This window comes from Ochlerotatus camptorhynchus, unplaced genomic scaffold (assembly GCF_037179485.1).
Source record: "Ochlerotatus camptorhynchus isolate MF236.1 unplaced genomic scaffold, CSIRO-AGI_Acam_v1.1 ptg000090l, whole genome shotgun sequence".
Lineage (NCBI taxonomy): Eukaryota > Metazoa > Arthropoda > Insecta > Diptera > Culicidae > Ochlerotatus > Ochlerotatus camptorhynchus.
This window is the reverse complement of record NW_027040580.1, coordinates 587,841-614,668: the sequence shown is the minus strand read 5'-3', so window position 1 is coordinate 614,668 and position 26,828 is coordinate 587,841. Positions and strand designations below refer to the sequence as shown.

The following is a 26,828-nucleotide window of genomic DNA, read 5'->3' as shown; positions in this document are numbered from 1 at the left end:
TTTTCATACATTGATTTCTCGCAATTTTTTTTTTGTATATTAATTTATTTGATAAGGCTCAACCGAATTAACTTAACAGAGCCGAGGATTTATGGTCACTATACAATACATCTTAAAGCTATAGTCAAAAGGTACAACACAATAAACACTTTATCTTCCGCTATCCAAAAAGCATCCTCCATCAGAACTGGAGCCGCTTCCAGTAGTTTCATTGTATGGCAAATTGTTGTACGCCAACGAGGGTCAGAGCGCGTCCATTGCAGCAATGGAAGCAAAACGTGGTCAGCACTCACACACTCATCACGAAACGGTTGCTTTCCAAAGTCGACGACGCATCGACCGAAAGAACTGCTGATGAAGAACAATGAGGAGGACAAACAAAATTACATAAAAAAAAAAAAATCGTGTATATTTTTCCCAGAAACATTTAACTTTTGAAAACATCTTTGTTTCAGTCGTCATTTTGATCAGAATTGACGTTTTTGTCACCATTTAAAAAAAAAAAAAATAAAGCCAAAATGGCCGATTTTTTGCAAAAAATGTAAATGATTGCCCATAAAACACAACTATGCAAAGTTTCATGCAAATTGGAGAAGCTCGAGTTAATATTTTTATTATTTATCCTATTTGACTTGGGGCTGGTCTTGAGTTTTGCAGAAGATGTCGCTAGTGAAAAATCCCTGATTAATCCACCTACCAGTGACAAGTGACTTTCTCGTTTAATATGAAATAGCTTAGTTGAAGATGCTAATTTTAAGTAACAGACTAAAGTGGTAATTTTTATACGATAGATGAGGAGATGAAAGTATAGAGTTGATAGTTCCGTTAGAGTATGGCAGCGTGAAAATTGTATGTAGAGAGTAGAAAGCGAGCAAGGACAACTTTTTAGGAACTCCTCCGTTGGAGAGGGACGGTGAAATTTAGTAAACCCTTACTAAGTATTGAGTTGTCTAAAACAGCCATAAACAAGTTTCGAAAAGATGAACGTAAGAACAAATTGGTCAACAGACGGAACCATTGAAACGATAATTTTAAACGTCAATTTGTCAAAACTGCAGTTCACCCACGCAAGCTAAGCACCATAATATTGGGGAAATGTTGCCCTACATGATGACAGTGTTTGTTTTCATTGCAAGCAGTTTGGACAATCTGACGTTTGAAGTAAATGTTTACAACAGCAGTTGCGGCTATTTGACAATTTGTTCTTGGACTAACTTACTTCCAAGTTGCTGACTAATTTTCCAATTTATTCATTTCCTCACACATGAAAATGCTGTGGCTAACATATTTTTAGTGCCGCACCTTCAGGAATGTTCTGGGTCCTCTACGATAGTGACCACAATATAAAATAATGTGAGGGGGGCTACTCTAGCTACGATTCAGGAAAAAATATGTTTTGCTGTGGTTAGCTGCGCGGTCGCTGAGTAGATAGAAAGTAGATTGATGACGATTCTGAAGATTTCCTGCAAAAATATGATGCGCGATGCAAGTAGATGCGCGAAATGAAAGCGATGCGAGAAATGAGCATCTAGAATTGAGATTTAGATGTGTCACCCCTCGAAATAATTATGTATTTGAAATTATCACGAGAAAGGCACTTTTCACCGGTAGGTGTATTAATCAAGGTTTTTAGTACCCAATGACAATTTTTGGCGGTGCCGGTGGTTGAGCGGTAACTGTTTTCTTAACCCACACTCATAAAATAATTCGCATGAACAGTGGAAAATATTCATGAGAATTTTACATAACTTTCATGTGATCCCATAATTTTAATTGCTTCACAAAATCACCTGAACCTTACGTGCCCAATAAAATCTATATGATTACTCACATAGACTTTATTATGCTATGTGGATAACTATAATTAATTGTGTTAGGGGCTGTTAAAACACTACATAGCCCGATTTTGAGAGGTTTTAGACCCCCCTTCCCCGCGTAGACAATCGCACAGTGGGGTGGGACTATTTAGTATTTAGTCAAGATTTGATGATAATAGTCGAAAGTTGGTTCAAAACTAGTCCTGTGCGCCGTCGCGCCGTGTCGCTGCCGCCGGCACTTTTTCACACACAAAAGGACATTGTTTCTTTATCATAGACCTGATTTTTTGAATCGGTCAACTTTTTCCGGAGGTACCGGAGTTTCAAGCACATCCACTCTATGCTCATGGAAGTCGAGAAAATTTCAATCCAGTAAGATTTTCTTGATCGGGCTTTAAATCGAAACCACCGTCATCGGTTTAGTGAAACCGTCATAACTAAATAATAGGGATGGTCGGGTATGTAATATAAATACCCGAACCCAACCCGTACCAGATTCATAACATTTTAGAGAACCTGTACCTGACCCGAACCCGAAATGTGATTTTTTTTAAACACCCGTACCCGATCAGAACCATATAATTTAGTTTTATTAATGTCCATACCCAACCCAAACTAGACAGGTACGGGTATGGGTTGAGTTTTGGGTAAATAAACCCGTTCCTGATCATCTACAGTTTACCGAACACATATATTTATTTTTAAGGTATCTGTTTTTGTCAAGGCAGATGATAGGGGAATTTACGTATTCTCGTCAATCTAAGCAGCGTCCGAACTTCTATTAGCGATTTCTCAGCGTCACACACATACATGACAGGTTTGTTTGTTGACATTTATCTGCTGCTTGCTGTTCTACCAATTCCAATCGACAGAATTGATCAAAACGGGTTGAACATGTTTTTATAAAGCTCCAAACTTCTCAGGTGAGTGTGACTATTGTCGGCAGTCTCTTTTTCTTCGGCACCCTTTCCATTTGAACTGCGTGTTAACCAGCTGTTCTAATATCGGCAACTCGAAATCAGCCGTATTTTGTAGTGTGTATATTTCATTTAAAGAAAAATATGGCAGAACAGGATTGCACAGTCGTAAAAATGTAATCAGATTGAAGCTGAAAAGGTAAGGAATCGGCTTAATACATTCATCGAAGAGTTTTTATGGGAAAATACAGTGAAATTAATTTCGGTTGCCGAAAACAGTCAATAGGTGCCGAAGCCATAATTTACCCTATGTGTTATTCGTTAAACAAATTCGCCAAATACTTTGTTTAATGCTCAAAATCATTACTTTTTCAATTTTTCTTTTTGAACTTTATTAGCAAGATTTGTAGCTCATAGTAGCTAGTTCACCTCGTACTTTCTTAATGGGATAAGATGCAAGAAATACCCATACCCGACTATTCCACGTATGTTGTTACCCGTACCCGACCCGATCCTGAAAATTTATTTATTTGCAAACCCGTACCCAACCGAACCCATTGAGGGTACGGGTCGGATAAAAATGCCCGATCCTGACGATCTCTTCTAAATAGGCTATTTAATCCGGGATGATTTTAATTACTGAAATAACTTAAGAAATAGTTTAGACACTGTTCCGAAATGTTTTTATGGTGTTTTTGGTATCAAATTCAAAATGGAGTTTTTAGACAATGGGCGTAACACGTTTTTATATTTTTCTTTGAAAACTTAGACTTATCTACACAACATAGAAAAAAAATCAGCAAAGTATTTTGCTTCGTTTTTGAGCTACGATTTTTTGAAATTATCATGTTAAGAAATTTCGCTCATTACTCCAATACGACTAGATTACCCTGCGTCTCCATTGATACATATCGAATGTAACATGGTTACAACACTTACTTATTTCCATTTCTGATCCTAGACTAGAAATTTCTAAACATTATAATTTCAAAAAAATCTTGGCTTAGAGGACTAAGGTGTTTTTCTTTGATTACTGAAAAATCCTGTTCTCCTTGCTTTAAGTAGTCAAGACTAAGAATCGGTGGTAGATCTTATATCCCGTAACGTACTACGAAAAGTTCGCAAGTTTTTAAGATAAATATGTCGATGGATGATAAATTAAATATATTACGTGTAATCTTCTTGTAATTTTCACGTGAGAAAAGCTTTAAATGTACATTTTAATTTTCATATACGTCATGAAACCTCGGTTGATGTATTTCATGAAAGAAGAAACTATCAAAGTCGAACGCTCTTTCACTTCTCCGGTTCACCGATGGAAGAGAGACAAACAATTGGAAATTTGTTGGTAGACGCCGACAGAGGAGCTAGAATACTGCGAAGCTGCTGAACTTCAACAGAAAAATAAATCTAACAGTCTCGTCGTCACATCGCATTGATATTGTGATGCCCTGCTCTTAGCAACGGTACATATGCAGCGCATTATCACTAAATTCATAATTCACGTTAAGTTTTCTTGACCATCAATATTTTAGGATCTCCAAATCGTTTAAAAGTTACGATTATATGATCTACTAGATCAACCAGGGCTTTCACGATGTCTTTCAGCAACGATACGCATAGTTTACCATGCAAAAAATGATCATGGTTCTCTAAATAGTCGCGGTGATCAAATTAAATGATCTACTAGGTCGAGCAGGACTTCTCTCGATGATTTATACAAAGTCAAGGCTTGCCAACACAAATCTACATCACCATCGGGTAGAGGAAGACTTCCCTACGCGATGGTAATGTTGGTTTGCGTGGACGTGCTTTGAATTCCTATAAATTCAATTGTTTACAAAATTCATTGTTTACAAAATCTGTTTCGCCCTAATTCCAGCTCTATCTAGAATTTATTTACCAATGAAACACGTTCAAACCCTCACGGATACAAATCTCCTTATACCTTCTGGCAAATTTATATTGCTGATTATTCATAAAATGTATAAGTCAACTAATAAGCAGACACCTTGCAAAAAGTTAATGAAGATCATTTCAAGAGCAAATTTTCATTACGTCGAATGTAACAAAGGTAAACAAAGTCGAGCTATCAGTGTCAATCGATGCTCCTGCTATTACACTATATACTGTCCGAATATAGGATCACATCCCATTTTTAAATTTATTTACCAGTCGAATTGCTTTTTGACGTAATCACCTTCCGATCAAAATAGTTTTCGATGTTACTTAAGTCACCCGATTTCTATGGAGATGCCGTTTGCCTTAAGTAACAGCACTGAGAAACCCGTGAAAAGTGTACTTTCGTCGTTTCGCTTTCTCATTATTAAAGTGAATAAATCGAACTGTTTGTTGCTAAGATGATTTCGGTGGTCCTAAAATGATGAATGGGCTGCACGTAAGGAGACGTAATTGATAATTCTCCCGAATATCCTGGTAAATACACTTTGACTTAAGTAACAATAGGGGCCACCAAACGACGTATAATAACTTTTGACTCAAAAACCAGTATTTCTTAGCATGAAAGCTAGCGATTTGCTTTTGTATGATTAAAACCCGGCTAAATATGTTAAACATTGCTATCACTATGAGATTATATGTGTTTAATTGGAAATAGGAATAACTTTTCGGTCATCAAAACAAAACTTTATTTTTCTCGGATCGGTGCGAATGTTACTTACGACATAATGAAAATTTGCTTTTGATTTGTCAAATGAAATGTATAAGTGGTCACACATACCTTTTATGCATTTATATAGGACATATGTGGTTTGTCTTATGGAATGTATAAAAGGTAACCGCAAAATACCCAATAATGACTACAAAGTAAGCATTTTCGATGGGAAACTGGGACTACCCATGAAATGAGTAAAATTTTACCCATTTATGAGTAATTACAACTACAAAAACAAGTAGTAAGTATTCATTTGTGAGCAACAAATACTCATAAATGGGTAATATTTTTTTTACTCTGGGTAGTCCTAGTCTCCCTCGAAAATGCTTACTTTGTAGTCATTATTGGGTATTTTTCGGTTACCGTGTAAGGCTGATGTTTTGGCAAAAATGTATAAGTGAAACACATGAATAAAATAATTGATTTTCGTTTCGTGTATGAAGCCTATGCGCATCATTTACGATTCATGTACACAGAGACGTAGTTAAGGTTGGTGGCGCCCCTGGCAAAACATGCAAATTATGCCCCTATACCTGGCTTAGGTATTTGCATTGTTTATATTTCACATATAAAATATTTGATCTATAGGTACATCATTGAATTTACATTATTACACATACAAGTTTATGATATGTTGAGTCAAATAAATACATACAGCAATACAATTCGTTTTTATCAGTTAAGTGACGCTTATTTATATTATTCGGGGTACTAAGTAAGAACATCTTATGGCGGATAATTTTGCTTCGGATTTTCAGTCTTCAAGAAAAAGCGCTGATTACAGTATTATCATCGCCAACGTTTCGATCCAGGGTTGGGATCATGATACCCCTCTTTAAACTGACATCCATCAGTAGGGCATCACACAAACCATACAATTTGATTTATATTGAACCCTGATGATGATCCCAACCGCTGGTTTCGATCCCTGGTTGAGGCAATAAAACTGTAATCAGCGTTTTTGAAGACTGAAAAGCCGATTCAAAATTATCCAAATCACTCTAGTCGAATATCCCTAACATCATTTAAAATAAATTAAAAATGTTGCCTTACGTGACTTAGCTGCAGAAAACTGATTCGAAATATCATTCAAATCAAGTTCTGAAGCGATTCCTTTTCTGCTGTAAGGATAGCCACGCCGAAACTAGTGGGTTATTTGGAACGTAGATAACTTTTTATAACTTTGAAATAGCTGAAGCTGCTTTCAAACGATGTCACTGTAACAAGGAAGTGACTACACAAAAATCGTAGAGCCATTTCGATGCTAGGATAACTTTTTTCAAGGAAACAATTCTAAGTGTCTAAAGGAGTCGAAGAGCTCAGGTCAGGTAATAGCTCTTTCATCTGTGTTTTAAATAACTCTATCTCTGATACATGCTCCACTAAATCAATATCAGAATAATACTTAAGCCCGAAGTATATCAAGACTATCTTCAATTGATGCATGGGAATAACTGTCAGTCCGTTTCCTATCAAAAAATAAAAGATTGCACAGTGGTCCAGAATGCAGATTTAGGTGGAATGATATGTTTTGATCCTGAAATTGAAACTTTAGACTAAAAGTCTCTTCTACAAAGTTGTTCCTTATAGTTAGGCCCTCATTTTTATGACAATGAATTCTAGGGTGGTTCTTATTATCATTAAAATAAAAACTCTAACTTTTTTGTTTAAATAAATTAAGGTACACATTCTTTGGCAAAGTTAAAGGTGAGCTAGTTTAAAGCAACTCTGTTCAGAAACAACTTTTTTGTATATCTTAAATTTGCCGATTTAGAGCTATTTTCTTGCATTAAGTTAGGTTGGCTCTACAAAAAAACAGTTGTTTTGCTCTAGTTTTCGTATTTCAAATTTCTCATCAAAGATGTCTTGAAATAACTTTTAGATCTTTAGAAGGCGCAACTTTTTGCTGCAGAAAGCTTGTCAATATCTTTCGCCGATCAAGAGTTATTGACGATTTTGTGTGTGTGTGTGTGTGTGTGTATTCAATCTAACCCCCACTGGCCGGCAGTGGTATTATGGAAGAAATTTGCCTACAACAATCCTTGATGTAATAATTTAAAGCAAGTTTAGTCCGGGAGTTAGAAAGCGATAGCTCTACTGCAGATTCAGCAACCCATTTCAGAATGCCTGATAATTCACGTCCATTCCGAGGTTACTTTCACATACAATAAGCCCCGCATGTAAACATTACCGTTATCATATCAATAATGGTACTGCAAACACACTTCCAGATTTCGAAATGTGATGTTTCGAAATCTGGCGCGTATTTAGTAATATATGGAAATATGCATTTATGATTGATTATAAATCAGATGGATCTCACCAAATTCTGCCTCCGAAAAAGGACCGGTTTGTTCACTCGCTTTAATCGAAAAAATCTTCCGCGTTGTTTTTACAACCCAACACGACATTTTGAATCACATTCGAAGATTTTTTTTTTTTTATCTAGTTCGTTTATTTGTAAGGCTCAATCGCGTTAGCTTTACGGAGCCGATAACTCATTGTTCACTGTGTGTAACAAAATTCACTTAATTCTATGTCTAGTAGGAGTTGGGCCGATTACTCGCGGCTTACTCGAGGTTAGAAGGGTACATTTTCGAAGGATAGGATCAGGGGAGGAGCTTGGGGTAGGGTTTCGTTGTCTCATCAGAGCGTTGTCGCCAGTATGAACGGTAGTGCTGTTCTAGCTTCGTCCGGAGTTCGACCGGCTATGGTGGGTGACCAGTGGACGACGATGAGACTCATTGAGACGGGGGGACAAGACAAACAAAAACTAATAAAGAGAGACAAAAGACAAAAGGAATTAAATTCTTATACTAGACATTTGAAGAAAAACATAAACGGACTGCATATAGCAGAGATCACGGGTTGCCAACACGTCTCTGATAGGAACATAGGGTTGTCTTTCTTGGGCCTCGAGGGTATTCAAAAGTCGCTCTCTGGCGGCGTCATTATCCGTACATTGCCAAACTGCGTGTTCGATGTCATCGTAACCGTTTCCACACCGACAGATGTTGCTGTCCACGAGGTTTATTCTATTGAGATGAGCATCTAGCGAGTAGTGGTTGGACATAAGTCTACTCATCACGCGAATGAAGTCACGACTTAAGCCCAAGCCTTTAAACCACGCTCTCGAAGAAACATTAGGAATAATTGAATGTAACCACCGTCCAAGATTTCCAGTGTCCCAATCGGTTTGCCAACTCGAAAAGGTACTCTGACGCACTAAATGGTAAAATTCATCGTGTGAAATTTGCCTGTCATACAATTCGCCTTCCTGCGCGCCCACCTTTGCGAGAGAGTCCGCCTTCTCATTGCCTGGGATTGAGCAATGTGAGGGGACCCATACAAAGGTAATCATATATGATCTTTCGACCAGTACACTCATCTGCTCCCTTACCTTTGAAAGGAAATAAGATGAGTGCCTACCTTGTTTCATCGACCGAATAGCCTCAATCGAACTGAGACTATCCGAGAAGATGAAGTAATGGTCTGTGGGCATATTGGAAATCATCCCCAATGCGAAGTTGATAGCTGCCAGCTCAGCAACAAAAACGGAACAAGGTTCCTGAAGTTTGCGGAAGGCGCTAGAGTTTTCATTGAAGACACCGAAGCCAGTGGACTGGCCCGGGACCCGTCTGTAAAATATCTTTTCATGCAATTGACTTGTTGGTACTTTTCAGTAAAAATACGCGGAATAATAATAGGTCGAAGTTGATCGGGAATCCCATGAGTTGCTTGTTTCATGGTCAGATCATATTCAATTGAGGAACTGCGATTGGTGAAGTGAACACGGTCTGGAGTATAACAAGGAAGACACATATCTGATGATATGTAGTGGTGGTAGATTCTCATAAATCGAGATTGTGTGTTCAGCCCAAGAATTTCTTCAAAATTAGCAATTATAAGTGTGTTCGTCACTCCGCATTTGATTAGTATTCTGAGAGAGAGCTCCCAGAAACGGTTCTGGAGGGGTGTTACTCCTGCCAGAACCTCGAGACTCATGTTATGCGTTGAGTGCATACAGCCTAGAGCAATACGCAGACAACGATATTGAATTCATTCCAATTTTATTAGGTGACTTTTTCTTGCCGAGAGAAAGCAGAAAGAGCCGTACTCTAGAACAGAGAGAATAGTTGTTTTATAAAGCGTTATGAGGTCTCCCGGATGAGCACCCCACCATGTGCCGCAAATTGAACGGAGAAAGTTGATCCTCTGCTGACATTTTTGCTTCAAATACGTAATTCCATACGCATTCCAAGTGCACTTTGAATCAAACCAGACCCCAAGGTACTTGAAAGACAATGATTGGGTAATGTTTCTGCCCAAAAGATTAAGCTGCATTTGGGCTGGGTACCGCTTTCGAGTAAACACTACCAGTTCAGTTTTCTGCGGCGAGAATTCGATCCCTAGATTCATAGCCCAAGAAGACAAGTTATCTAAGGAATTTTGCAATGGTCCTTGCAAGTCCACGGCATGTGGACCTCTTACGGAAACCACACCGTCATCTGCAAGTTGTCTTAGCGTGCATTGTTCTGCCAAACAGTTGTCGATATCTTTGACGTAAAAGTTATAAAGAAGAGGGCTGAGACATGAGCCTTGGGGCAGGCCCATGTAGCTAATTCTGGAAGTTGTCAGTTGTCCAAGGGAAAAGTTCATTTGCTTTTCTGACAACAAATTGTACAAGAAATTATTTAAAATTCCAGAAAGTCCACATCTGTGCAGATTGTCTGACAGAATTTCAATGGAAACTGAATCAAAAGCCCCCTTAATGTCCAAGAATACTGAAGCCAATTGATCCTTGTGCGCAAAGGCCAGTTGAATATCTGTGGAAAGCAGCGCTAGACAATCGTTTGTTCCTTTGCTCTTGCGGAACCCAAACTGTGTATTTGATAGCAAGTTATTTGATTCGACCCAGTGATCGAGTCTCCGAAGGATCATTTTCTCCAACAATTTCCTAATTCACGAAAGCATAGCAATCGGACGGTATGAGTTATGGTCAGACGCTGATTTGCCAGGTTTTTTAATGGCTATTACTTTGACCTGTCTTCATTCAGGCGGTACAATGTTGTTTTCTAGCAAGGAATTGAATAAATCTAGCAAGCGTCTTTTAGCGATATCTGGGAGATTTTTCAGAAGATTGAATTTAATCATATCGCTTCCCGGTGAGGAGTTGTTCGATGAAAGAAGAGCCATAGAGAAATCCAGCATTGAGAATGGTCTATCCAGAGAGCCGCCGCTAGGAGACGCTTCTCGAAGAATATTTTGTGCTGGAACTGAGTCCGGACAGACCTTTTTAGCGAAATCGAATATCCATCGGTTGGAGTATTCTTCACTCTCATTGAAAGATGAGCGGTTACGCATGTTGCGAGCCACCCTCCACAAGGTTCATTGAGGTTTCTCGTGAGAGTCCCTCGACGAAATTGCGCCAATAACCGCGTTTTTTTGCTTTGATTAATTGTTTCAGCTTTGTCTCAAGCTTTGAATATTCCTCGAAGTAAGTGGAGGTTTTGTGTCTACGAAAAGCTTTGAAAGCATCAGATTTTTCTACATACAATTTTGTGCATTCTTCGTCCCAACCAGGTGTGGCTGGTCTCCTTTTAAAGGGTGCACTTGGAACTTTTCTTTTTTGTGCTTCCAGTGAGCTTTTGTAAATCAAATCGGCTAGGAATCGATATTCTTCCAATGGTGGAAGCGCATCTATTGATTCGACACCGATTGTCACCGCCGTTGCATATTTCTGCCAGTCGATGTTCCTTGTAAGATTCGAAGATTTTCAATTGCACCGAATTTTTGCTTGACACCTCATTAGCGTGCATCCTCCGGAAGGCAGAACGCCAGCACCAAGAAAAGAAAAAAATAGGTACCCGGTAAAACTCTTCTTGGGAGGGAGGTAAAGCACCAAAAACAAGCGAAATGAAAAACCGACCGAAGCGACACCACAGCAACACAGCTACTGGAAACAAATTCTTGTTCCAGATTTTTCACTAAAAAAAAACTTCTTAGGACGTGATAGATCTTAATTTACACTATCCACACGCGAAAACTAATATTTGTTTGATTTGGTACAATTAAAAAATATGCGAAAAACAGATGAAATCAGCGCCAGCGAAAACAAAACCAACCGTTCGCGGGCAGAGCCTACTGCGTTTTTTTCATCAAGAGTTATTGACGTTTTTATACTAAAAATATGCACTTTTCAAATGTTAATATCGCTGGTTGGGGCAATCAAAAAAAAGTTTTTTTATGGCATTTGAAAGAGTGTATGTTATATTCAATGATAAGAAAAAATTGGAGGTATGTTATTTTTTAAACTCGTAAAAAATCAATTTGAATTTATTCACATTTTTTACTATATTTGGGTATATCTTTTTTATAAGAAGAGATACAGGCAACAAATTTCGCTATAAAACATTCGTCTTAAAGAGTTTTAAAAGTTTCTTCAGGATGACTTTCATGAGAAATTTGAAATAAAAAAGTTGGCGCTAAAAAACTATTTTTTCCAGGAACACCCTAAGTCAACTCTGAAAAATTACTCTAAAATGAGAACGTTAAGAGATAAAACAAATTTTTCTTCGACAAAGTTTCTTGCAATCAACTTAGCTACAACTTTTTCAAATAACACATGTTTTTATTTTGTAAAACAAAAAAGTTAGTTTTAAAAATTTCCTAATTTGAGGACCACCCTGACGTTTGCAAACACCAAAAGAAGTGTATTTTTAAGAAAAAAAACTTCATCGAAGACACTAAATGTCCAAATATTGAAACAAATGTACTAGCACATTTTATTTAAATTTGTCATTAGAGTGGTCCTATGAAATCCATCTTTTGACAATACCTTTTTTATTTTAAATTTCTCATGTAAGTCATCTTCTAGAGACTTTTAATTTGTTGTCTGTATCTCTTCTAATAAAAAAGATATACCCAAATATACTAAAAATATGAACAAAATTCAAATTGATTTTATACGAGTTTAAAATTAACATACCTCCAATTTTTTCATATTATTGAGAATAACATACGCCCTTGCAAATGTCTTAAATAACTTTTTTTTTTGTTAGCCCCATCCAGAGATATTAACATTTGAAAAGTGCATATTTTTAGTATAAAAACGTCAATAACTCTTGATCGGCGAAAGATATTTACAAGCTTTCTGCAGCAAAAATTTGCGCCTGTCTATGTCTATGTCTATAGTAATGGTTCTTGATTGCAATGATTCGTTTACCTTGTTAATTTTATTGAGGCTTCTCTCCCATAGATCGAGCAGACAAAGAAATTTGAAATCAATTTGTTTCAATAAAACTTGATTCCCGTACACCTTGGCACTATTATACCTATTAAAGGGTGATACGGTCAAAATTTGGTCAAGGGAAAACGCGTGTAAATCGGTGAAATCGTTTATTTAAAAAATCAAATTAAATTTCTTTTTCAAGTTCAATTAGTATAAAATTCAGGAAAAATATTCAGTTAGGCTTCCGCTTTTCCAAATCCGAATTGCCGGGCCTTACGCTTGACCCCTGCCATCAGATTTTGTACAGCCACCTTGTCCACCTTCTTCGCCGCAGAAAGCCAGTTTGCCTTGAACTGCTGCTCGCCCTTAGCAGTTTTTTTGGTCTTCTTTAGGTTCCGCTTGACAATAGCCCAGTATTTCTCAATTGGGCGGAGCTCTGGCGTGTTGGGAGGGTTCTTGTCCTTGGGAACCACCTGCACGTTGTTGGCGGCGTACCACTCCATGGCCTTTTTACCGTAATGGCAAGATGCCAAATCCGGCCAAAACAGTACGGAACAACCGTGTTTCTTCAGGAAAGGCAGCAGACGTTTATTCAAACACTCTTTCACGTAAATTTCTTGATTGACAGTCCCGGAAGCTATGAAAATGCTGCTTTTCAAGCCACAGGTACAGATGGCTTGCCAAACCAGATATTTCTTTGCGAACTTTGACAGTTTCATGTGCTTGAAAACATCTGCTACCTTTCCCCTTCCTTTTGCCGTATAAAACTCCTGTCCCGGAAGCTGCTTGTAGTCGGCTTTGACGTAGGTCCATTACCACGCAGTCAAACTTCGTCAGCATCGTCGTGTACAGCCTCCGGGATCGCGCTTTGGCCGTCGTATTTTGTTTATCATCGCGATTTGGAGTCACTACCTTCTTGTAAGTCGATAGTCCGGCTCGTTTTTTGGCTCGATGCACGGTTGTAGACGATACACCCAGCTTATTTGCGGCATCTCGGAGAGAGAGGTTAGGGTTTCGCTTGAAACTACCGGCAACTCTCTTTGTCGTCTCAGCGGCTTCCGGTTTTCGATTTCCCCCCGATCCAGACTTCCTGGCTGTCGACAAACGTTCCCCAAACACTTTAATTACATTTGTAACGGTTGATTTGGCAACTTTTAGCGATTTTGCCAACTTTGCGTGCGAGTAGCTCGGATTTTCGCGATGCGCGAGCAAAATTTTGAAACGCTGCTCTTCTTGCTTGGACGGCATTTTGACAACTGAAGAGTGAATTCCAAAATCAAAATAGGAGCAACATTCTACACACACACACACCTTCAAAATGAGGGGTGTTCAGGTTTTTTAAATGCAAAATTGAAAGAAATACATCAAGTTGATATTGACCAAATTTTGACCGTATCACCCTTTATACATACCCAAGCAGGGTCATGAAAAATATGCAATTATTTATGATCAATTTCTAAGTAAAAATGATTTTTTATCATTGGTCTATCTTAGGGTTCAAATTGTCAGGACTCCGTCATATGCGAAATATGTGGTTGCTATGACAACGACAAAGTCTAAAGCATCAGAGTTCTTAACACTAAATTACTGGAAATGTTTTAGTTTAGTGCATGCAAAATTTTGAATTTAAGGCGAATCACTATGACATCCTTATTCTCGGAACCACTTCGAAACTTTAAGTGCACAAATATCAGCTTCTACGGCACGTGCAGCATTCAAATTGTTACTCCACGTTTTCTGCACTGCAGCATAACGGGTGTTCAATAAAAAATGAATTTTTTTAGTCATATAGCTAGTGAAAAAATTTTTTTTTTTCAGCGAATTCAGTATTTTTTATTAAAAACATAATGTTCATTCTTCAACAAACGTCAATGAATATTGGAGAAGGGGCCTGGTCAGCCGTACGACGCAACTTAGTCGCAATGCTCTCACAAGAGCGCTGGACGGCACTGAAATCATTCTCATTTTTTATTGAACACCCGTTACATGAAGTAGCAGTTTCAGGTAACATGGGGTAGCGATTTCCGGGATTTGTGTAATTGAAAATTCGAAGTGGAACATCCTTTATAACAACACTACATATCATTCGAGCAGATTTTAAAACGTTTTGGTAGTAAATTAAGTTAAAAGCGAAATGTCTAACTATTACTCTCAAAATATTTTTGTAATACCAAAAGCAATTGGTTTGTGTCATTTTACATTACATCATGCAGACATTTAAAATCATTTGAATATCAGTTTCACTGATTGAGCAAATTAAGACTAAATCAATAATGATATTTAATCAAAAATATATGTTTGTTGAATCTGGAAATATACGAGCTCTGTCTGTGTATCTGGCAAGACATCTGAATATCGGGGAAAGAAGTTATTATAAACCTTCTTGCCTAATTGCAAGCAAATTTTTAATTATGCTTGACAGAAAGATCAAAATTATTTCGCTCTGATAGAGAAGCAATATTTGACTTTCAGTCATTATTCGTTGTCAATACACAGAATCTGCTGGCGGCAACATCAATCAACGGATCCCACCCAGTGCAAAGGATTGCGCGGATCGGGATTCGAATCGTGGTCCCAAATAACACCTGGCTAAGCAACGATTAAAAAGACGGACGGACGGACGGAGGGCGAAAGCCGGATAATAGGAAAATCAACAACGAAAGCCGACCGAGCGGTACTGCACTGAACCGACTAGCTGCTACCGGCTTGGGCAATCATGACTATCCGTTCGCTCCTATAAATTACCGTTCATTGGCGTTTTCCATCAACGGACGAAATGCAAATGAATATTTTATATCACTCCTCTATTTGTTTATTTATCTTATCCAGCTTATAATGGGCGAATACGTATACGCACGGTGGTTTGACGTCAAGATTGTTTTCCCCCGCTGGCTTTGAAGGGGAGGGTCGGGAGGGACGGCGCAGAATGTCCGCGTGCAAGAAGAGAGCTGACAACTGTTGTTTTTTCCCTGTGTTGTGTTTACGTTCTTATTTTCCCGGGCTACGGCTGCCACTGTGGTTGGTAATTTATCATCTAGATGTTATATCAAACGTTGTGGACGTTGAGTTGAGGCTAAATGGAAAATTCCTGCTCAACGTGGCTTATGTTTCGCCAATCAAGCGAGGAACTATTTGAAATGCTTTACCGTACTTTGGGAATGCGGTCAAAGAAATTGACCAACTTGCAATAATTAGGTTATCCTCACAAAACATGCGGACAATTAGCAACCGAATTGATCGGTCGTCCACCTGCGCTGCTGCTAATGCGTAGAAATTCCATGAAATATAAATCAGGGATTGCGGATTAATGTGTTTTCGCAGTATGTACTACGTGGAAGGTTTTCTGACGTGATTTGTGAACGTTTGACAAGAGAGGGGGGGGAGGGGGGGGGGGTATATCACGTTTCACTTTGTACGTCAATGACTGATTTGAACTTTTCTCTCTTCCTTATTTATTTCAGATCTCCATCGTATCAATTGGCCGAGAAGAATAAAAACAAATCCAATGATACGAAGGAAGCTCCCCTGGCAGCACCGGAAGTAACTTCCGATGGTTCTGGAACGGGCCCGGTGTCGAATAATTCAACTACCAGCGGTGGTATTAGTAGCAATCCAGCAGCAACTGGTGGCTCCATTGAAGCCAGTAAGGCGCAGCTGAAGGCACTGCAGAATGTACAATCGGTTACACTATCTGGTAGGTATCGCGTGATATAGCTTAAAGCATTTAAAGTGAGATTGGAGTGTATAATTAGTTTTTTTTTACTGTGGGAGTATGTGTTTGAGGTAAAATTATGGTTTTATAGGTGACTCAACATATTTACTACTGCGATATCGATTACCCTTTGATTATTTAATTATAACTATGATCATGACACATTCTGCTTGAAGCGGCTTGGAACTTTGTAGATTTTGTAAAGGCTTTTTGTTAAAAGCTCTAAGTGAAAGCTAATAATATGCCTTAATTCAGTGATATTGCTAGCAGATGGGAGATTTATACTGACCATAAAACTAGAAACATTGAAAGTACCATAAACACCTCATAGAAAACGCTTACTTTTTCAATGAAAAAGTTGTTCGTCTTGATATTCTCATCCACTTACTAAGGGAGTGCACAGTTTTATGTTACAGGTTTCTATCTAACCTTGTATCAAATATTGGGTAATGTACCATGCGTCTCCATTGATATTAGAGCTCATTATTATTACTCAATTCAATCCATTACAAGTATACAATACTTGGAGGCAGTCATGCCACATTTTTTCGTATTTAAATCTGTGTTTTCATCGCACAAAGTCTATTTAATCTGTATCTGGTTGACAAAAATTTGTAAAAAAATCTGTATAATTTCTGTATTATGGTCTCAGGGCGGATTTACGTAAATCTCCATTGAGCAAATTCGTAGTTCAGAAGGAGTTTGTTCAAAGTTTAGAATCATGAAAAATGTCTAAAGTTTGCATTCTAAAGAATTTATCTAGGTATTTTAAAAATCTTGAAATCCTACTATATTAATTTTTTTAAGTGTTTTGTACCTCTTCTACAGTCTGAAAATACAAAACATTAAGTACCAGCTGTAAGATACAAATCTGTTTCCGGCTGAAAATTTTCTTAATTAAGTAACTATCACTATTCCCTAGATTTTGATTTTTTTTATGTCTCAGGTTACGGAAACCTTTATCCAGACATTTTATGTAACACAGATCTTTTACTGAAAGTTTAGTCGAATTGCATGCAATATTCTTTATTTCTGTAATTAAACTTTTTAAATATAAAGATATCCAGTTGACTCTTCGACTCACATACTGTAATCAACCACTTTGTGGGTTTTCTAAAATGGCTTGTTTACCGATTTGACAAAAACTACATTTAATTAACCTTCGCATCTGTCACCATGTGACATAGTTAATTACGAGATTAATTAAACAAATAGAAAGGAAAACTAATATCCGTTCCAACGAGAAATCAGAACATCTGATTATCAGAAGTCCATTCGAAAGATTTAGGGAAAAATACGATTTGGGTTTGATGATCAGATTGAATTCAAGTTGCTCAAAAGGAAGTAAAATAAAAAAATGCCTTTATTTGAAAAATTCTGTATATTTTTCAAAAAGATACAGATATCTGTAAAAAAATATTTAAAAAAAAATGCGTGATTACAGATAAATCTGTATATGTGGCATCACTGCTTGGAGGTAGATGATAAAAATCTCCATAGAGAAATTAAGAGAAGAGGGAATAATTCGCATTCGATGCATATTCAGGAAAAAACGTGAACGAGAACCTAAAGAAATCAGTAAGGGTCTGTGTTAAACAAGCTATAATTAAAGAAAAACAATATTTTCCAATACATTTTTTACCCACTTTACTACCAGTCCCAAGAGAGCCAAAACATTCAAACCCGAGAGCAAAAATTTTCTCCCACGAGCTTAATCTCTCAACATTACATTGATCCACACGATATGTGATTTCCTTCTCATAGACTACAAAATATAGTACCTAGCCCTGAAAAAATGTTGAAACCCTTATTTATTCAATTAGATTTCCCATCCACTGGCGAAGTTTGGAAAGTATTTATGTTGTCGAAAATGTAAGAAAGGAGGGACTCCGGATGTTAATACATGTTAAATACATGTTTTCACCACACTGCCCTCATATAACAATTAACGGAACTAAGTAAATGCGTAATTTCAGATAGATGTCACCATTAAGAACAGCAGTGACATCTGTAGGAAAATTAGTAGGAGCATGGTAACATGATTAATTCTCCCGGAAGAATTAAACGAATTTCTCCCAGAAATTTCTCATGGTTTTCTTTGGAAGATTCATTCTACTTCCTCTGGAAGTTTATTCCAAATTCCAAATTCAACATCAACAGAACCACTTTCGATCAGTTTTCATGATATTTGTTTTGGCTTGACTCGTGTTCATTTCTTGTTTCATTGTCACTTAAGCGAAGCTGTTCGATCCAATTTCGCGCTTTTTATGACTCTTGTTGATTGTTCAATCGGTTAATTTAAGCGTATCCGCATAGATCTGTGCATGTGGATGTCATATTTATCATTGTCGGGTGGTTTGTTTACCCATCAATATGGGTATTTTTTTAATCGGGGTGACGTCTAGAGATTGAAAATTGACATGAGACACCATTTTGAAATCCAACATGGCAACTTCCAGTTTTATAAAAAGCGGGAAATACTGTCAAATACCTATCAATAAAGGTATTTTTGGAATTCAAATGATGTCTAGAGGATGAAAATCGATACCCGACGTCATTTTGAAATCGAAGATGGCGGCTTCTGACTTAAGAAAAGTGGAAATACAGTCAAATACACATCAATATTAATATTTTTGCAATCGGTATGATGTCTACAGATCGAAAATTGATATGCGACGCCATTTAGAAATCCAAGATAGCGGCTTCCGATTTCAGAACATGTGGGAAATATTGTCAAATAGCCATCAATATAGGTATTTTTGGAATTGGGATGGCGTCTAGAAGCCGGAAATCGATATTCGACGCCACTTTGAAATCCAAGACTGCGACTTCCGTTTTGTGGGAAAGTGTCAAATACCCTAAAATATGGTTATTTTCAGAATGGAGATGAGACGTAGATGCCAAAAATTGATGTATGGCCTCTTTAAACCCAAGATGGCGGATTTGGTTGAGAGAAACTGTGAAATACTGTCAATGTGTTTTTTTTAATCGAGGTGACATCAAAAAACCAGAAATCGATGTCCAAAGCTATCTTGAAATTCAAGATGGTGGATTCCGATTTCAGAAAAAGTGTCGAATGGCCTGCAGGCATCGAATATCGATTTTCAGCATCTACAAGTCGTCTCCGTTCCGAAAAATACCCAGATATTGGGGTATTTGACACTTCTTATGACACCCGATGACTGCCATATTGAATTCCAAAATGGCATCGGATATCGATTTCGGCATCCACGCGTTGTCCCCGTTCCAAAAATACCCATATCTTAGGGTATTTGACACGTTTCTTATGAAACTTGATGGCCACCATCTTAGATTCCAACATTGCGTCGGATATCGATTTTTATCTACGCGTTGTTCCCGTTCCTAAAATACCCATATCTTAGGGTATTTGACACTTCCGAAAACCGATGGTTACTATTTTGAATTCCAAAATGGCGTCGGACCCTATAGTATGGTATTTGGCACTTTTTTTGAACCCCCATGGCTGCCATTTTGGATTCCAAAATGGCGTCGGATATCGATTTTCGGCACCTTCCTGTCGTCCCCGTTCCGAAAATACCCATATTGTAGGGTATTTGAGACTTTTCCTGTCCCCGATGGCCGCCATCTTGGAATCCAGAATTGCCTCGTTAATTTAATTTTCGATTAATATAAAGTAATATATTATTAATACATATAACCCGGATGCCATCCCTATCGGCAACCGGCGAATACTATATTTTGATGCTTGACGACGCGGTGCTTGAGAAGTCGAATGAGCCCGAATTGAAGTGAAAGTTGAAAAAACGAAGGAGGCAGTTTTCGAGTCATTCATTGCGTCAATAGAAACAAGTCTTTGAACTGAAGCACTTGACAGACGACACAAGCAATAGTCAAGTCATGTTTGAAAGGAGGAACCTTCATCGTGACTCGATAACAAGAAACACAATGACTTACACGAAAATGATATTGCTCGAAATGATGCGATTCTGCGGAGAGTTCATTTTTTTTTTCTTTGTTTCGAAAATGCAGATCCGGATTCCCGAAAGCTTATTCCATCTTCCCGATTTGTTTTCTACATCCTTCCTTGGAAGTTTCTTTCATCTTCCCTACACTTACCCCGGGAGTTTCTTTCAACTTTCTCGAAAATTTCTTCCAAAGTTCCCCGAAAGTTTCTTACAATTTCCCTCAGACGTTTTACTGGCTTTCTCTAGAAGTGGAAATTGCTTCATATTTTCTGACTCACCCTAGAAAAATCTCAACTGCCTTAGAAGTTTGGAAATGTCTTCCGACTTTCTTGGGAAATTTATTTTAATTTCGCCGAAATTTCTTTCTGACTTTTCTCGAAAGTCTCTTTCAATTTCTCCACCGGAAGTTTCTTTTTTTTCCTTGATTTGTTTTCCGTGCTGAGCACCAATGCTACCGACGCCAAGGAGGCAGCTCCCACTCCTGGATCCTACCTATCGACCCATATCAACCCATGAACCGGAGACCAACGGCTTTAGTTCCCCTCGGAAGGAAGGCGTGATCAGAGATGTTATGCCTCAAAACATCCCGGAGGCGCCAACTGGGATTGAACCCACGCTGGGGTTAGAGGTAATCACGCTTCCCGCTACACCACCGGCGCCGCTGCCGGAAGTTTCTTGTGATTGCCTTCGGAACATTCTTCCCACTAGAAGTTTCTTCCTTCTTCTTCGGAAAGATTCTTGTGATTTCGTCAAGAAGTTTTATCCGACTTCGCTTGAAAGTTTCACCCAACATCTCCGAAAGTTTATTCAATATTTCCAGGATTTACTCTGGAGTCTCTTTAAACTTCTTAGAAATTTATTGAAACATTTTTTTTTCAATCTTTGCTAGGAAGTTTTTTTTGCAATCTTTGCTAGGAAGTTTCGTTTGACTTCGAAGTCCTTCTGGCTTTTCCTGAAACTGCAAATTGATTCCTGTATCCCCTGGAAGATACTTCTGTCTTCTCTTGGAAGTTTCTTTCGACTTCGTCAGAAGTTCTTTCGGCTTTCTTTGAAAGTGTCTTCTGGTATCCAAGGGAAGCTTTTTTTTAGATTACCCCGAAATTACTTCTGATTTTTCTCGGAAGTCTCATTCAACTTCCCCTTGGAAATTTCTGCCAGTTTCCGTTGGAAGTATCTGTCGTCTTCTCGGGAAAAGTTGATCTGATTTCCTCCGGAAGTGTCTTTCGACTTTCTTATCTAATCTAATCTAATCTAATCTAATCTAATCTAACACCAACACAGCCAGTTCTTGAAAGCATCCTGGAAAATGATATATATACCTACATGATTTTTCTTGTCTATTTGATATATGTTTCACATCGAAGATGCGTCACACATATCAAAACGGCTAGGCCTACTATGCAGCATTTAAGGGGCAAGATGATTCAGCAAACATCGGGCCTGTTTAAATCGATGATTTAAACACGATGCTTCAGAATCCAATAAATGGATGAAACGTGGACATGCCGTACCATCCGCTTCGATTTTGGTAATTATATGATTGGTTGGTCGTTGGAAGCATCAAAGCTAGAAAGGTTAAGTGATGCTCCATTTTATTCTGACGGTTAGGGTATGACCACTAACTCTTGTCCTAGCTTTTTATGACTTATGGCTATGCGCCATCACTCGCTTTCTGAAAAGAGAAAAGGGAAAAGGATTATGTAAACTCTATGAACCTAAACAATATTTTTTTATTTGAAATATACAATATAGAAATGCATAACGGCGGTGGTCACTACGCGAGTCTTGTCACTATTATCAAGAGAGAGAGAGAAGGATTAGTATTTTCCATTTAAATCCACTACTTTATTTGCTTATCCTTGACAGATACGCGTATTTCGTCTACAATGTGCAGACTTCTTCAGTGTCTTGTACTAAAACTCGGTATTCCACTAAGACGCCCACATTCATCAGGACTATTATCAAGTCATAAAAAGTAACAAGGACTAAAAATGTGATCCTTTGATAACTGGAAAATCCTGATTTCCTAGATTCAAGTTGTCACGACTAGGGTTCGGTGGTAGATCTTATACCAGTAACGCACCACAAAAAGGTGATCTCCCAACGTTACTGGTTTGAAAAGATAAAAATTTACAAAATGGAACGAACTCCCTAAGTTTAGCCAATTGAACCTGAAGGCTGCTTGACATGTGTTGATGTAGAAGTCCAAATTGTAGACGAAGCTTGACGAAGTTCAACATGAACTAGTCCGGTTTATGGTAGTTGCGCGGAATGTCTTCCGTCGATTTGAGATAAACAAATATTCGGATGTAGGGTAAATTATGGCTTCGGCACCCATTGACTGTTTTCGGCAACCGAAATTGAAACGTTTATTTCACTGTATTTTCCCATCAAAACTCTTCGCTGAATGTATTAAGCCGATTCCTTACCTTTTCAGCTTCAATCTGATTACATTTTTACGACTGTGAATTCCTGTTATACCATATTTTTCTTTAAATGAAATATACATACTACAAAATACGGCTGATTTCGAGTTGCCGATAATAGAACAGCTGGTTAACACGCAGTTCAAATGGAAAGGGTGCCGAAGAAAAAGAGACTGCCGACAATAGTCACTCTCACCTGAGAAGTTTGGAGCGTTGTAAAAACATGTTCAACCCGTTTTGATCAATTCTGTCGATTGGAATTGGTAGAACAGCAAACAGCAGATAAATGTCAACAAACAAACCTGTCATGTATGTGTGTGACGCTGAGAAATCGCTAATAAAGGGTGATACGGTCAAAATTTGGTCAATATCAACTTGACGTATTTCTTTCAATTTTGCATTTAAAAAACCTGAACACCCCTCATTTTGAAGGTGTGTGTGTGTAGAATGTTGCTCCTATTTTGATTTTGGAATTCACTCTTCAGTTGTCAAAATGCCGTCCAAGCAAGAAGAGCAGCGTATCAAAATTTTGCTCGCGCATCGCGAAAATCCGAGCTACTCGCACGAAAAGTTGGCAAAATCGCTAAAAGTTGCCAAATCAACCGTTACAAATGTAATTAAAGTGTTTGGGGAACGTTTGTCGACAGCCAGGAAGTCTGGATCGGGGGGAAATCGAAAACCGGAAGCCGCTGAGACGACAAAGAGAGTTGCCGGTAGTTTCAAGCGAAACCCTAACCTCTCTCTCCGAGATGCCGCAAATAAGCTGGGTGTATCGTCTACAACCGTGCATCGAGCCAAAAAACGAGCCGGACTATCGACTTACAAGAAGGTAGTGACTCCAAATCGCGATGATAAACAAAATACGACGGCCAAAGCGCGATCCCGGAGGCTGTACACGACGATGCTGACGAAGTTTGACTGCGTGGTAATGGACGACGAAACCTACGTCAAAGCCGACTACAAGCAGCTTCCGGGACAGGAGTTTTATACGGCAAAAGGAAGGGGAAAGGTAGCAGATGTTTTCAAGCACATGAAACTGTCAAAGTTCGCAAAGAAATATCTGGTTTGGCAAGCCATCTGTACCTGTGGCTTGAAAAGCAGCATTTTCATAGCTTCCGGGACTGTCAACCAAGAAATTTACGTGAAAGAGTGTTTGAATAAACGTCTGCTGCCTTTCCTGAAGAAACACGGTTGTTCCGTACTGTTTTGGCCGGATTTGGCATCTTGCCATTACGGTAAAAAGGCCATGGAGTGGTACGCCGCCAACAACGTGCAGGTGGTTCCCAAGGACAAGAACCCTCCCAACACGCCAGAGCTCCGCCCAATTGAGAAATACTGGGCTTGTCAAGCGGAACCTAAAGAAGACCAAAAAAACTGCTAAGGGCGAGCAGCAGTTCAAGGCAAACTGGCTTTCTGCGGCGAAGAAGGTGGACAAGGTGGCTGTACAAAATCTGATGGCAGGGGTCAAGCGTAAGGCCCGGCAATTCGGATTTGGAAAAGCGGAAGCCTAACTGAATATTTTTCCTGAATTTTATACTAATTGAACTTGAAAAAGAAATTTAATTTGATTTTTTAAATAAATGATTTCACCGATTTACACGCGTTTTCCCTTGACCAAATTTTGACCGTATCACCCTTTAGAAGTTCGGACGCTGCTTAGATTGACGAGAATACGTAAATTCCCCTATGTGGTCGATTTTTGATGTGCATTGGCAAGCCTTTTCGTGGGCAATAGTCAGGTTCAACGCTGCGACTCAACGAATGATGGAACTAATTATGGGACAAATGATGGGACGCCTCGTGGAGGTTCTACTTGGTTTCGGAACAGCTTTTCAGTGGCAAATAATAGGGACGTAAAATTGTCTCTTGGGCCTAGTTTTGGCCAGATCAGCAACCAATTATAGATTAAAAAAAAAACTCCACGGAAAAAAACAAACGTCAGGTTCGATCACACGCACAGCCTACTCTCTCTGGAAGTGTCTTTCGACTTTGGTAGGAAACATATTTTGACCTCACTCGGAAGGTTCTTCTGACTTCACACTCGGAACTTTCTTCTAACATTTCCCGGAAGTTCCTTCGGACCTCCCCGAGAAGAACTATCTTGACATTCTCAGATTTTTTTTAAAACTATTTCTCTCGGAAGTTTCATCTGCCACTTTTGACCATAAGTTTCTACCAGTTTCTGTTAGAAGTATTTTCCGTCTGCTCGGGAAAAGTTCATCTGATTTCCTCGAGAAGTATCTTCCGAATTTGCCAGGAAGCTTCTTTAGACTTCACCCGGAACATGTGCCATCTTGACATTCTCAGGTTTTTTCAACTATTGGCAATCTAACGATAGCATAAAGCGCCACTTGTGGCAAATAGGAGAAATATAAAACTGATGATGGTATCATAATTTTGCACGGTGAGGTATGGGAGAATATTTTAAAAACGCTTTTATTTAATCAATAAAGTATTTTCTATAAATTTGTGTTTGGGCACACGTCGAACATATGTGTAACTACCCTACACACTAAAGATGTTTCCATCAACACACAGATGTCATTACTTGTATATACAGTGTCTATAGTCTTGTTCTGTACTGTTTAATATTGTATTGAATGATAGACGATAACAAATAAAAAGCCAATAGTTCGTATGCCTCCACCATGGCAGGATGGCCCAACAGTCGGTCTGTTTTTATCTATTAAATATATCACAACGTAGGGAAACAAAGTTCGGTGCGCGATCAATTTGATTGTGCATACAATGTTAGAAAAGTTTAAATCTAAAGATCTAAACGAAAACTAAGAAAAAAAAAAATAAAAATTTAAATTTATACGTCTATCGGGTAGACTTGAGGTTTCTTCCTCCGTAGCAGCTTTTAAAAAAATGACAAATATTTTTTTCGGATAATACTTAAATGCTTTTCTATACCTCAACGTGCAAAATTTTGAGACCATCATCATTCTTCTATTAATTTCTCCTATCCGCCCGAGCGCTATCGTTAGATCGCCAATTTCCATCGGAAGATTCATCTGACTTATAGCGAAACAGTCTCCAAAGACCTTCTGTCAAATCGATTTACGATTTTTGACAATGGTTTCTGTCTTGTTCAGATCGTCCCAGGATTACAGTGTTATTATAATCAGTGGGCCTCCCGTTGCCTTGTCAAGTATTGGCACAGTAACGCTAGACAATGCTAAAGACAGCTGGTTTGATTCCGATTTAGGTTGGAACATCCCCTGACTACTGGGCACTGTTGTAGGTTCAAATAGTCCTTAAATAATATATTTAAACTTCAAATAATATTTTAATAACCCCATTGCTGTTTCTTTCTATGTTATGTTTAAGGCTAGCAGTTGACAAAGCAACTGCATTTTATTGCCCACTGAGCAATCAATAATTTAACTGTTCCAATTTATGTTACAGCTGATTCAACATCCAACAGCCCTATGACCGCAATGCCTCCATGTGATATCGCGGCAGTGCATCAGAATCTTCCACAGAATCTTACACCGCTGTACGGAAAGCCAGCTTCCAGTCGTCGTACGGATAAATATAAGAAAATCGTCCTCTATATATTGGCAGCTGATGACGGTTGGTTGATGAAGTGTTCCCTCCAGGTTTACGGTAATTTGCTTGCTAACGTAACTCTCCCCTACAGGATATCAGGCGGAAAAGGCCGTGCTGCGAGATGTCTTCAAGGGTTTAAATCAAAAATGTCAAAGCCGAGGCTTCGAGCTGCACGTTTCGGACCTGCACGTGATGCAGGTAAAAGGTAGCAGCTTCAACGTGAACAAGTGGCTCAGCGGCCCGCTGGAGGCACAGGGTGGACATGATGTAGCGGCCAACTGTTTGGCGGAAATCGCTCGCCAGTCGTGTGATTCTTATCTTATCCCGATACTGTTCCTAAGCTCCACGCTGGGTGACCCACTACTGCCGTTGACGATTGAAAGTCAAGACTTTACGACGGTGCTACAAACGGCCGAGATTTATCCACAGGACCGTGCCATTCTGGAGAAGTGGTACACTTTGGATGACAAATCGCAGCCAGCGTGCTACCGCTTGAATGCCAAAAATAACTTGGTGAGTGATTTATGAGTGCAATGTGTTTGCGAGGTC

At 38.7% G+C, this 26,828-nt stretch overlaps 1 protein-coding gene across 3 annotated transcripts in view; it reads left to right on the top strand.

The window, feature by feature from the left end:
- LOC135698558 (uncharacterized) overlaps nucleotides 1-26,828 on the top strand; it is a 95,252-nt gene that overhangs the window by 50,046 nt on the left and 18,378 nt on the right. For all 3 annotated transcript variants that reach the window (XM_065218591.1, XM_065218590.1, XM_065218592.1), the window contains exons 3-5: nucleotides 16,101-16,333; nucleotides 26,136-26,303; nucleotides 26,371-26,792. In XM_065218591.1, coding sequence (XP_065074663.1) covers nucleotides 16,101-16,333; nucleotides 26,136-26,303; nucleotides 26,371-26,792 — 823 coding nt within the window. The remainder of the gene's footprint in view (nucleotides 1-16,100; nucleotides 16,334-26,135; nucleotides 26,304-26,370; nucleotides 26,793-26,828) is intronic.